The following is an 11255-nucleotide window of genomic DNA, read 5'->3' as shown; positions in this document are numbered from 1 at the left end:
GTCAATCCATGTTGTCCTTTTCTCAGCAAACACAACTGGAATAATATTTCCATCAACTAATCAAATCCACTCAAAAAGTAAACACAGAGTTGTGTGTTCACTTTTATTCGTTTAATCATAAATAAATTAATCAAATTTTATATTAACTACTTTCAAAATTGTATTAATAGTAATTTTTAATTGATTTAAATGTAGATTTTTTTACAATGATAATGAATAGAAATTTGTTAAACAAATGATGAAGTAGCAAAGCAACACATTGTTGTTGAAATTTGTCAGAAAACAAACACATTGCAAATAGCATGGCATGACTCCAATTCATGCAATTTGTTTAGTCCTTTCTCAATCTATGCATGGTTGAGTTTTCACTGTCACAAAGTATGAATTTTCAGTTCCTTACAAATGCATGAAAACTGCAACATTTGTTTGTATCTGTGGAAATTTAAGGGCAATAACAAAGCAAAAATTGACAAAACTTTCGGTTCAACACAATTCCCCTTTTTGTGTGTCTGGTATCAATGGAGCGTATAAAAGAGAATAATGTTGGATAGAACAAAATCCCCTCAATTCATGGGAATTCCATGGCTCTAAAGCAACCCAAGATAGGCTCATAAGTCAAAATCGAAGTTGCTCAGATGCTCTTTTCTTCCCTTAATTCTTGCTTCCAATATGGTGTAAATCTAGTTGTTTTTCTCAATCATTAAATCTTGATTTTTACGTACATATCTTAGTCTTTATAGTTACAAGGTCATCAGAAAATTCAAGGTGCAAATCAAGTGTTTGCATGAACTCCCCTGTGTTTAATTTATCTGTTTTGGTTTATTAGGAAATTGAGAAATTATGGAGGAAGAATTGGATAAATGAGATTTCCATGAAAAACCCACTTGTTTTCCTAAGAAAATACATCATATTGAAAGAGATTTTGTACCAAAGGATGGATCTTTTCTCTTGGTATGTTTGGATTTTCCTCTCACAGCTTGTGGACACTCTGTTCTGGATTTTCACTAGAATCCTTATGAGGTATTGACATTGAAGTTTTCATAACATCATAAGTCAAGCTATTAGCCACTTATGCTAACTTTTATTAACTTTATTGTGTTTATTGCAGATACTTCAGTCATGAAGCAATCAATTCAGATTCTTCTTCAAACCTTTGCCATGAAAACTATTACACTGATCCTGACAACTCTGAGACTAAAACTGGGGTTGAAGAAGATTGTTCTAAACATTCCAAAGATGCAGAGTTCAAAAGTGAAAGATTTGAGGAAGGTTATGATGCTATTCAACTTAAACAAGAGTGTAGTCATCAAAGTGATTCAAATGGTTCTGAACCAGAAGCGAAGTCCAATGGGGGTTGTTCTGAAACAGTTACTATTACTAACTATATTGGAAACTTTGGTGTTGAAGAAAAGGAGAAAATGATGTTGGTTTTCAAATTTCAATATCAAACTGGGAACTGCAGTGAAACTTCTGATTTTGTGAACACTGATAATGATAAGGCTCGTGGAAGCACCAACAAGCATGAGTTCATCTCAGGTAACAGTTTCAGCACCTTCTTGGATGAACCATGTGTTCATTCAAAATATTTTCCTTTGGAAAATAATTCTGCTGTTGAATCTGAAGGGAGCTTTGAACCAGAAAGTTATGTTGATCAAGAAGTGAGGCCCCAGACTGGACCTTCTGCAGAGCATCCGGATGAACATCAAGTGAAGAATCTGAATGCCAATGTGCTTGTTGAAGAACTTTCAGCTGTTGATAGTGTCTTTTCTGAAGATGATTTCAGTTGTGTAAGCTTTGAATTAGATTCTATGACCAGTTCTGATGGAGGTGAATTTTTGTTAGACACAGATTTTGGAACCACTACTAAGCTTACCACTTTGGAAAACCATGATGAAGAAAATGGAGTGTTAGCAAAGGAAAATTTGGACTTTGAGGGTGAAATAAGATCAGAGAGTTTTAGTGTTGAACATAGAGAAAAATTGGAAGAAGAAACGAGAATGCAGCGAGATTCAGATATTATTGAGAAAATAAATTTGAAAGGCCATTGTTTTCAAGATATGCATGGCATGAACTTGCATGGTTCAACAGGTTCAGATCTTGAGGATTCCTACAGGTTTGATGCACAGTGGGAACACCAAGAATTGATAGAACAGCTCAAGATGGAGCTGAACAAGGTCAGAGCCACTGGTTTGCCTACCACCTTTGAGACACAAAGGATAATGAAAGACTTGAAGCCATGGGAAATTGATGAAAATTTCAAGCATGGTAGTACCAGAAATGATCTCACAAAGTTCTACAAGAGTTACACAGAAAGAATGAGAAAGTTTGATATCTTAAATTACCAGAAACTGTTTGCCATTGGTCAGTAGTAGTTCTAACCTTTCACCTGTTTTCACTCTATGGTTTTCCTTATATAACTTTTCCTTTTTCTTATCTTCATGAATTAAAGGAATTTGTGACTAATTGATGATCAATTCCATTCAACATGCAATCATCAATACCTAAACCATTATAGTTGAATGTGAGGATTTACTAAATTAGATTTGTTGGACACTAGGAATGCATGAATTCTCCAATCACCATAAGACATAGTGTTCATAAATAGAGACATTCATCTTTATATCCTGTGGTAAAATTTCCATCACTCGTGACTTAAGCTGTCTGAAGTGTTCCTCAGAGACAACAAACAGTTGTAAGAACCTTTGCTTGAGCATTAAAACAAGCAAATTAATATTTACTTAAAATAGAATTAATGCTTTAAAAGAATAGCACTTTTAGTTAAATAATATTATATAGGTAATAATTAAAAATAGCATGATGTATAAAATACTCCTACTATTCAAGTCAAGTCAGAAAAAATGTTCTTATATGAATTTATGATTTAGAATTTAATTCACCTTTACACTATGCTTAGTTCAGTGACTAAGAATCCAATGTCATGTTATAGGTGCCCTGAAGACCACAGATCTTATGCTATCATTTTCAAGTTGTCAGAACTCTTCTCCAGCAATCACATCCTTCCTTCCTCATCTCTTTCACCATTGCAAACGAAAGAAGTTTGAATCTGATCCATTGAAGAAGTTCAGGAGAGAAGTTTACAGTGATTTGGAAATGGTTTATGTGGGACAATTGTGCCTTTCTTGGGAATTTCTTCGGTGGGAGTATGACAGGGCCATGCAGTTATGGGAATCTGATCAATATAGGTTTCAAAGTTACAATGAAGTAGCCGAGAAGTTCCAACAATTTCAAGTGCTTCTGCTAAGATTCATAGAGAATGAACGTTTCCAAGGTCCAAGAGTTGAATACTATGCCAGGAATCGTTGTGCTATGCAAAATCTTCTTCATGTTCCAGTTATAAGAGGTGAGAACTTTCAATATGCTGCAAACTTTTTCTCATCTATCTTTAAATGCAATTTTGGAGTTTCTTGGATTAGTCTCACTTTCATAATGCCCCTTTTAGCCAAAGTTTCAAACTATGATCACGAGTTTAGTTTTTTTTGGTGATCTTTGACACCGGAAAAGATCACAAACAAAGCTGATGCTGTCATGATTACAGTCTCTGATCACAAACAAATCGATTAGTAAGAAACTGGTATCTGATGTGTAGAACCTTAATTGAGTGCAGAGGACAACTCCAAGGATGAAGAGAAATTCAAGACAAGAGATGCAGATAAAAATGAAATCACAAGTGACATGCTACTCGAGATTTTGGAAGAATCAATCAGGATATTTTGGCATTTCACTAAAGCTGATAAAGATGCATCTAGCTCGGCTCACAAAGGTCCAAGAGAAACTCAAGTAAAGCTTCAAAACCCTGCAGATTCAGAATTTCTTAGGGAGATTCAGGCAAAACTTCAGAAGGTAATTGAGACTTCTGAAACAAACTCTTCTTGGCTAATGTGAAAAGGGTTTTATGATGTTCTTCTTTTGCTAACTATTTTTTTTTTCAATTATGCAGAAGGAAAGGAGACTTAATGAAATTTTGAAGAGCAGAAGTAGCATACTGAAGATGTTCCAAAAGCATGAGGAAGATAGCAGAGATGAATTTCTTTATTTTTTGCCTCAAGTGGAGATAAAATTGGTTTGGAGAGTGTTAAACTTGTCAAAAATAACAAAGGATCAACTAGTATGGTGTGATAATAAACTAAACAATATCAGTATTGTAAACAGAAGGATACATATAGAACCATCTTTCTCACTTTTTCCTAGCATTTGCTAGTTTTGTACAAATGTTACTCATTTAGAAGGTCAATTTGGATATAGTGAAGAAAATTTTGTTCTTTGTACAACTATAAAATGTTGCTAATCTTTCTCTACCACCTGCATTTTAGCTGTCAAAGGAGAGAGAGACTTGGGAATTGGGATCAAAATATATGAATCTATTTAAGCAGAAAGTATGGTAAAATGTAAACTCTTAAAGAACAAGTCATTGGTATGAATAAAATTGATTTATTCTATACAAACAAAATCTCATTTTGGAGTTGAGTTTGGTAAATAGAGAATATATAATAGAGAGAAACCACACTAAGAATTACAAGTTAGATCTTCAAATGAAAATGGAGAAAATTGGTTTTTTTATTATTATTATTATGGGAGTGAGAAAAAAAATTATAGAGATGGAAAAAAAACATCAATAAAAAAGAAAAGGATCAATGATCAGGCTTATATTAGCCCAATGTGATGTTTGGAAAAGAAAATGACTAAATTAAGAGAGAGAAAAAGAGGGTTTTGTGTTCAATCTAGTCCAACTAAATCTGATTTTTAATTTTAACATTAATGAAATTTAAATAAAATTAATCAAATAAGACAATAAAAAGGTAAAAAAAATTTAGTGTTCACACCTGAATGTGAGAGAAAATAAATAAAAGACTAAAGTATGGCAGCCAAGAATACAAAATAGAAAGTATTCATTGAAAATTATAATAAAAATCATTAGAAGACATTAGAGGAGTAAATTGACTATATATTTTATGATTTTATATATTTTAGAGAATGCAAACAGTATATTCTCCATCATATATTTATTATTAGTTAAAATTTATTAGATATCATAAAATTTTGTATATTTATTTTTACTCCTTATCAACAATAACTCATTAGATTGCAGTGTAAAATGCTTTTTTGCATTAAGATTAAATTATTATTTTAGATAAAGACTTTTAAAAAATTAATTAAAATTGTTTAATCTCAAAATCAGTCAATCCACAGAAGCAATAACTTGTAATTCTGTGATATCTCTGCATAATGAAAATATTATATCTCATAGAGTTTATAGTGTGTATATCTAATTATCCATATATTTATTATATTTTAAATGTTAAATTAATGCATAAATTAATACATAACTTTTTTTACTTTATATTTATTCATTTCACTTCTCATTTTCATTCTTGCACGCCACGTTCCTCCACTACCCTCTCATGATGTGAATCAATTTGCCAATAGTACTAATTTCTTATATAAAACAATGAAAGCTAATTTTTATTTATTTATGGTCAAGTGTTTTCATAGTATAAGCCAAAATAAAAGTCTTTATTCTCTTAACATAAATCTAAATGTGTTTTTTTAACTTGTCATTTTCAAAAAAATTCTCGGTGTTTCTTTCTTTTTAAATTTTGTTGGATCCTCTGGATATTGAAATATGAAAAACTAAAAAATAAGAAAGTATTAAGAAGTGAATTTTAAGTATAACTTAATTTTATAAAATTAGTTTATAAGATGAAATTTGTATTTATTTATATATTATGAAGTGTTCTTATTTTTAATTATCGTATATTTCCAACGAAAAGAAAAATAAATAAATAAACCATTAAAAAAATAAGTTATATGTGGAGAAATGCAACTATATGTACATTTAGGTAAATATAATACCAAGCACATGAAACATATAAGCATATAAGCAAACCTCCTTGAAACAAGTGATTCCTACACCAAAAATGAATCATTCCCAGAGAGTTTTGCAAGTGAGAGAATCACAAGAATTAGAAATTTTGTGTATTTTTTTTCCCTTCACATGACTCTGTCACATGAAAAACTAACATGGAAGATCTATTTTTCAAGCACATGCATGATTTATAAAATTTGGAATCTTTTCTATGTTTCTTGGAGGCAGTTACCTTCAGGTACATATAACTATGAACATGGAAACAATGATAACCCTTGTACATTTACAAGTAAAATCAGTACCTAATGGTACTGATTTCAGTGGTAAATGTACCAAAATTGTAGAAATGGTAAACCTGACAACACACCATGAATGCCTCCAATTTGGTTGATAAATCAAGTGTAGCATTTATTGGTGGAATAGGTGGTGGACATGTCACTGGGGCAAGGAGGTGAGTCCCATGCCACAGAAGAAGACTTCCATGCATCATGTGGGGGAAGCAAAGTAAAGGGAAATCCAGTGGTTCTCCCAATTGTTTCCCAATCTTGTTGTTCTTTTGTCACTGTTTCTGTGGTCATGTTTTGTTGGATGTAATGAGGTAGATTGTTTGAAAAGACACTATACTGTTGTTGGTTTGGCTCTTGAAATGTTATGTAGTCAGGATTGGGAGAAAGCATGGAACTGGCATCAAGTGTGCACTTGGTGTGTTCTGTGTAGAATATGAAGTTGTCAGCAAGGTCTCCATCTGAAACAGGAATTTCTGGTGAAGGCTTGGGAGCTGTGGTGCTGTTGATGGGTTTGTAATTGGGCATATCTGAAGCTGTGAAGTTGGTGTTGATGTCATTGTTGGAGACTTGGTGTAACTCTTGCCTCTCATCACAAAACTGAATGGCTGGTGGTGATCCTAGGTGATGGTTTGTTGCACCCTGTGTGAACATGTCAGATACCATGCTTCCAGACAACTGAGAGATCCAAGGGTGTGATAAAGCTTTCTGTGCCATGGAAAGGGAGTTGGTTTTCTTGAATATCCTACAGATTGCCCATGAATCCTGAAAACACACACAAAGCACTTTGTTTCACTGCATGAATAAGCAGAATTGGAATATATACAATATATTGTTAATCTATCTATCTATTTATATTGCTTGAAAAAATGCTAATAGCATTCTCAATCATTGGTCTAAATTCATTAGAAAAAACAAATTTTTATAGGTCTCACTCTCCATCTAATGGGTCTCTTTCATGATTCTAAAGTTTTCAACAAGTTTGTATCAAAATATAGAATGTGTAAGAAGAATATATTAAATAAATCTTGTCAAAGAATGTGTATGTCATTAATACTCCTCTGTATAGTTTATGAGAGTTTTTAAGGAGCTAATGTGGAACAACATACAATTATACATAAGTGGTCAAATTTGGTTTTATTCAAGATGAAAAGTTCAAATTAACTCTTCACATGATAAGTGTAGAATGGTGAAAGTTGAAAAGAGTTAATTTTAATAGGTGTTTCTTACAAGGATAGTGAAGATTGGGGTTTAACTTTCCAATTTTGGTCATGCATGTAACATGTCCTATGTTATCACTTGAAATGTCCTACACACATGTATGTATAAGGAAGTTCAATACATACAGTTGGAGGGAGGCTTTTGTCTGAGAGTTTTTTGGAAGGGGCTGAGTCAGAAATGCAAGGCAACCTAAACTCATGCATCATCCAATCAGTTTTCATCCCTTTGGCAGCTCTTCCTCTGTAGAACACAAGAGACTTCTTCAGACCAATGCACTTCCCATCAGAGGAATATATAGGTCTGTCAGTTCCAGTGGCCTTCCAAAACCCAGCTCTTGTGACCCTATTTGGACGTGCACTGTTCCTGTATTTTCTGTCCCTTGGACAGTAGAAATACCACTCTTTCTCTCCAGTGCCTGCCAGCTCTTCTTGTGCATAAAAACAACAAAATGAAACCAAGTTAAACATAGAAAAAGAGTTGTCTAGTTTTAAACAGTTTAACCTTTGATGATTGCTCTAGAACATAAGAAGAGTGTAATGTGTTTAAGGTGCCTCAAGATTTAGTCTCTTACATTCCAAACTGTTAATTTCTTTTCTGACTAAACCTATACTCCATTTTGACTTGATTAAAAAAAATGCATTTTAGAAATACAGAGGCCAAAACTAGGAAAACTTGGTTGCAAATTAGTATAAATGTGTATGTAACATTTTATCTTGCATACAGCAAAACAGCAGAAAAAGAGAAAGGTGGAAAAAAAAAATTAAAACAAGTTAAAATTAGAAAATGGCTGTGAAGTTTTAAACAATTGAACCCTTGATCCTCATCTAGAAAATAAAAAGGGTATAATGTACTTCTGGGCTCTTGGGATAGTCAAAAAGTTTTAGTCTTTATATTTTAAAAATGATGGTTTTAGTTCTTATATTTCTGAATTTTGTTCTGACCAAATTTATAGTTCATTTTAACTTGATCAGGAATGAAATTTACAAAATTTCAGAAATACAAAGACTAGAACTTCTTAAAGAGGAAAGAAAAATTGGTTGCAATTTAGTCTGAACCTTTATGTAAGAATTGTGTGAGGCATAAAGCAAGACAGAAGAAAAAGAGAAAGGTAGGAAAAAAATGAGAGTGTGAGTGATGAGAGTTCTTACTTGGAAGGTCCCATGGATCATATTTGTAGATATCCACTTGCTTAATCAGTTCAATAGGGAGAGACTTTTGCTGAATTTTTCTCTTGAGATAGAAATCAACAAGCTCTTCATCAGTGGGGTGAAAACGAAATCCTGGCATAACATCATCAATCTTTTCCATCTCATTCCTCTCCTCCATGTTCTTTCTCTCTATATGAGCTTCTTGTCCAAAACCCAAATGCAAATATATAGAGAGAGGCTTCTCAAGATGCCAATACTTGTTCAAATATCTGTAAGAAGCTTCAACTCACCTAGTAAGTGACAATGAAATACAAGATATTATATTATAACTATTCTCATGGCTATGATATTTGCATACATGGAGGCACAAGCATGTTGTAGTTTGCAAATTTTGGAAAACAAAACCCATTATTTATTTGCTGTTCTCAAATATGCATAATGACACATAAGAAGTTTCAAGTTGTGCTAACTCACTGTGTCTGCAAATTTGATTAGTCCAAGGCCATGTTATGTGCCTCCCAAGAAGGTTTCTGTTCCCAAAACTTCTGCCTCCCTTTTAGGATATGGCTCCAATGAAAATGATGATGACTATGGTGTTGAGAAGAGGGTGTGTTTGCAAAGGAAGAGATGTCACCAACCAAAGTCAAGCAAAAGCAAAACCCCTTTCAATGGATATCTCTCACTCCCCCACTTGGCCTTATATATGTGTTATTTGTGTGAAAGAATGACCAAAAAATAAGGATCAGAAGAGACTGCAGAATTAGAAGCATTATGAGGTGTTTTTATATTGTGAATTTGTGTTGTGATTTGTTTCACTTTCATTGATGATGCTCACAAGCATTTCCTTTTATCTTCAACAAATCAAAGACAAGCACAAGATGACAAGGCAACCTTCTAATGTAATTGTTTTTCATTTTCTACATGTAAACAATTCTACTTTGAATTGTTCCTTTGTGAACTATGTTGGTAGGACCCCATGCTCAATATAATACTGTTAATGTTGCTTTCTGTATGTGAAATTCTCTGCCTAATTCTTCTCATGACTCTTCTTAGACAATTTTTGTCATATTTGTGCTAATTCTTGGATTGCAACATTCCCTTTTCTATGCCAAACTTTTCTCATCTTCCATCACAGATATGAACATATGACCTGTCATCAATCTATGAACTTTTAAAACTATTTGTATTGAAAAAACAATCTTCTTTCCCATCTAAACTGGTTAGAAACAGTTTTTCTTCTTTTTTTTCAGTGTAAGATGACACTTGTTCACACTCAATTAGTCTACTTTCTACACTATTATCTCACCAATAAACACTTGGTCTACAGCAATAAAGTTTAGGATGTTCATCTTTCAATTTAGATAAAGAATCTTGAAGAAATAATTGTATTAATTAAAATGAAATTAGTTAAAAATTATTTGTATTTTAAAATTAACCTTGAAAATAGATTTTATTTATAGATGGAAGGAACACTTGTAAATGAATTTCTCTCCAAATAAAAAATGAGAATTTTTAGATAGATAAAAAATTTAGAAATTAATTTGAACTGATTTCTTAGTATTAATGGTGAATGATCATCATAAAAAAATGAAGAGAAGTTGATGAGATGGTGAAATGAGATTGCATAAAATTGCTAACCATGGCCCTTATGGTTAGGACTTAGGAGTGTAATAAATTGGTGAAGATCAAAATCGAAAAGTGGTGAATTTACAAGAACTTAGACCTCGTTTGATGCCATTGTTGTCTCCTTCGTGTGTCTTAGGGTTTACAACCCATGTTGGAAAACTGGTCAAACTCCTGCAACCTAAGTCCCTGTCTCTCTCTGGACACCACCCCAAACATATATGCTTTACAATAACTTAATATTTTCTGCATTACTCAAACATTTTTTCCTTTTTTAAGTTACCATTACACAAAATCAAGTGAATTAAAATAAAGTCTCACATTTATTTATATATATATCATTACAAGAAAATCACGAAATAGAAACTAATTTTTAGTGACAAGAATAATTAGTTGATATAGTGACTAAATTAGATACTATTTTAGAGACTAACAAATTTGTGGTTTCTAAATTAGTTTCTATTATTGTTATATGATTTCTAAATTGGTATCTAATTAGCAACCAAGGTTTTTCCTACCAAATTTAGAAACTAAAAAATTGGTAGTAAAAACCTTGATTGCTAATTAGATACTAATTTAAAAACCATTTAAACTAATATAGAAACCATTTTTTTTTTAGTTTCTAAAATAGTCTCTAACTTAGTTACTATAGCAACTAATTATTTTTTGTCTCTAAAATTGGTTTCTATTTATTGTTTTTGTTGTAGATATATAGATACTTTCCATCTCTTAGAATTGTTTAATTTGATTCTTTTTAAGTTTTAACAATTGGTCTTTTAGATTTCTGTATTGTGGTCAACCTTTTAATAAATATGTACAAAATTTAGGTAATACAATATTAAAGAGAGACTTATGTGGTGAGACAATTAAGATATATATACTCAATATTAAAATCACATGTCTCTATCTTTTGTTTTTCTTTTTCTTTCAATCACTTTTTGTCACTTCATGAGTAAGAATGTTAACATTGTTAATTTCATTTAATGTTGATGATAAAGGTGACAAAAGATTATAGGAAGAATGGGAAAGGAGACACAAAATGGAGATATTTTAATCCCTATTTTAAATACTTGATTACTTATGCGTATAAATCAA

At 32.1% G+C, this 11255-nt stretch overlaps 2 protein-coding genes across 4 annotated transcripts; one reads left to right on the top strand and one right to left on the bottom strand.

Annotated features, from left to right (window-relative positions):
* The first annotated feature begins 214 nt into the window (after positions 1 to 214).
* LOC137836897 (uncharacterized) lies at positions 215 to 4315 on the top strand. 2 transcript variants are annotated; one of them, XM_068645678.2, is made up of 6 exons: positions 215 to 1020; positions 1109 to 1536; positions 1624 to 2361; positions 2948 to 3361; positions 3626 to 3861; positions 3959 to 4287. In XM_068645678.2, the coding sequence occupies exons 1-6, from the start codon at positions 872 to 874 to the stop codon at positions 4217 to 4219; spliced, it is 2226 nt and encodes a 741-aa protein (XP_068501779.2). In that variant the 5' UTR covers positions 215 to 871; the 3' UTR covers positions 4220 to 4287. The 2 variants fall into 2 exon arrangements, with proteins under 2 accessions (XP_068501779.2, XP_068501777.2); XM_068645676.2 differs by having other exon boundaries at positions 472 to 1020; positions 1109 to 2361; positions 3959 to 4315.
* Positions 4316 to 5811: 1496 nt separating this feature from the next.
* LOC137836896 (protein FEZ) lies at positions 5812 to 9406 on the bottom strand. 2 transcript variants are annotated; one of them, XM_068645674.2, is made up of 4 exons: positions 9012 to 9406; positions 8538 to 8827; positions 7515 to 7813; positions 5812 to 6933 (listed from the first exon to the last, which is right to left on the bottom strand). In XM_068645674.2, the coding sequence occupies exons 2-4, from the start codon at positions 8713 to 8715 to the stop codon at positions 6280 to 6282; spliced, it is 1131 nt and encodes a 376-aa protein (XP_068501775.1). In that variant the 5' UTR covers positions 8716 to 8827; positions 9012 to 9406; the 3' UTR covers positions 5812 to 6279. The 2 variants fall into 2 exon arrangements, with proteins under 2 accessions (XP_068501775.1, XP_068501776.1); XM_068645675.2 differs by having other exon boundaries at positions 8538 to 8806; positions 9012 to 9291.
* Positions 9407 to 11255: the final 1849 nt, after the last annotated feature.

Source organism: Phaseolus vulgaris, chromosome 4, assembly GCF_051622355.1.
Source record: "Phaseolus vulgaris cultivar YP4 chromosome 4, ASM5162235v1, whole genome shotgun sequence".
Taxonomy (NCBI): domain Eukaryota; kingdom Viridiplantae; phylum Streptophyta; class Magnoliopsida; order Fabales; family Fabaceae; genus Phaseolus; species Phaseolus vulgaris.
The sequence above is the reverse complement of the archived record's forward strand: the minus strand, read 5'-3'. Positions and strand labels throughout refer to the sequence as shown.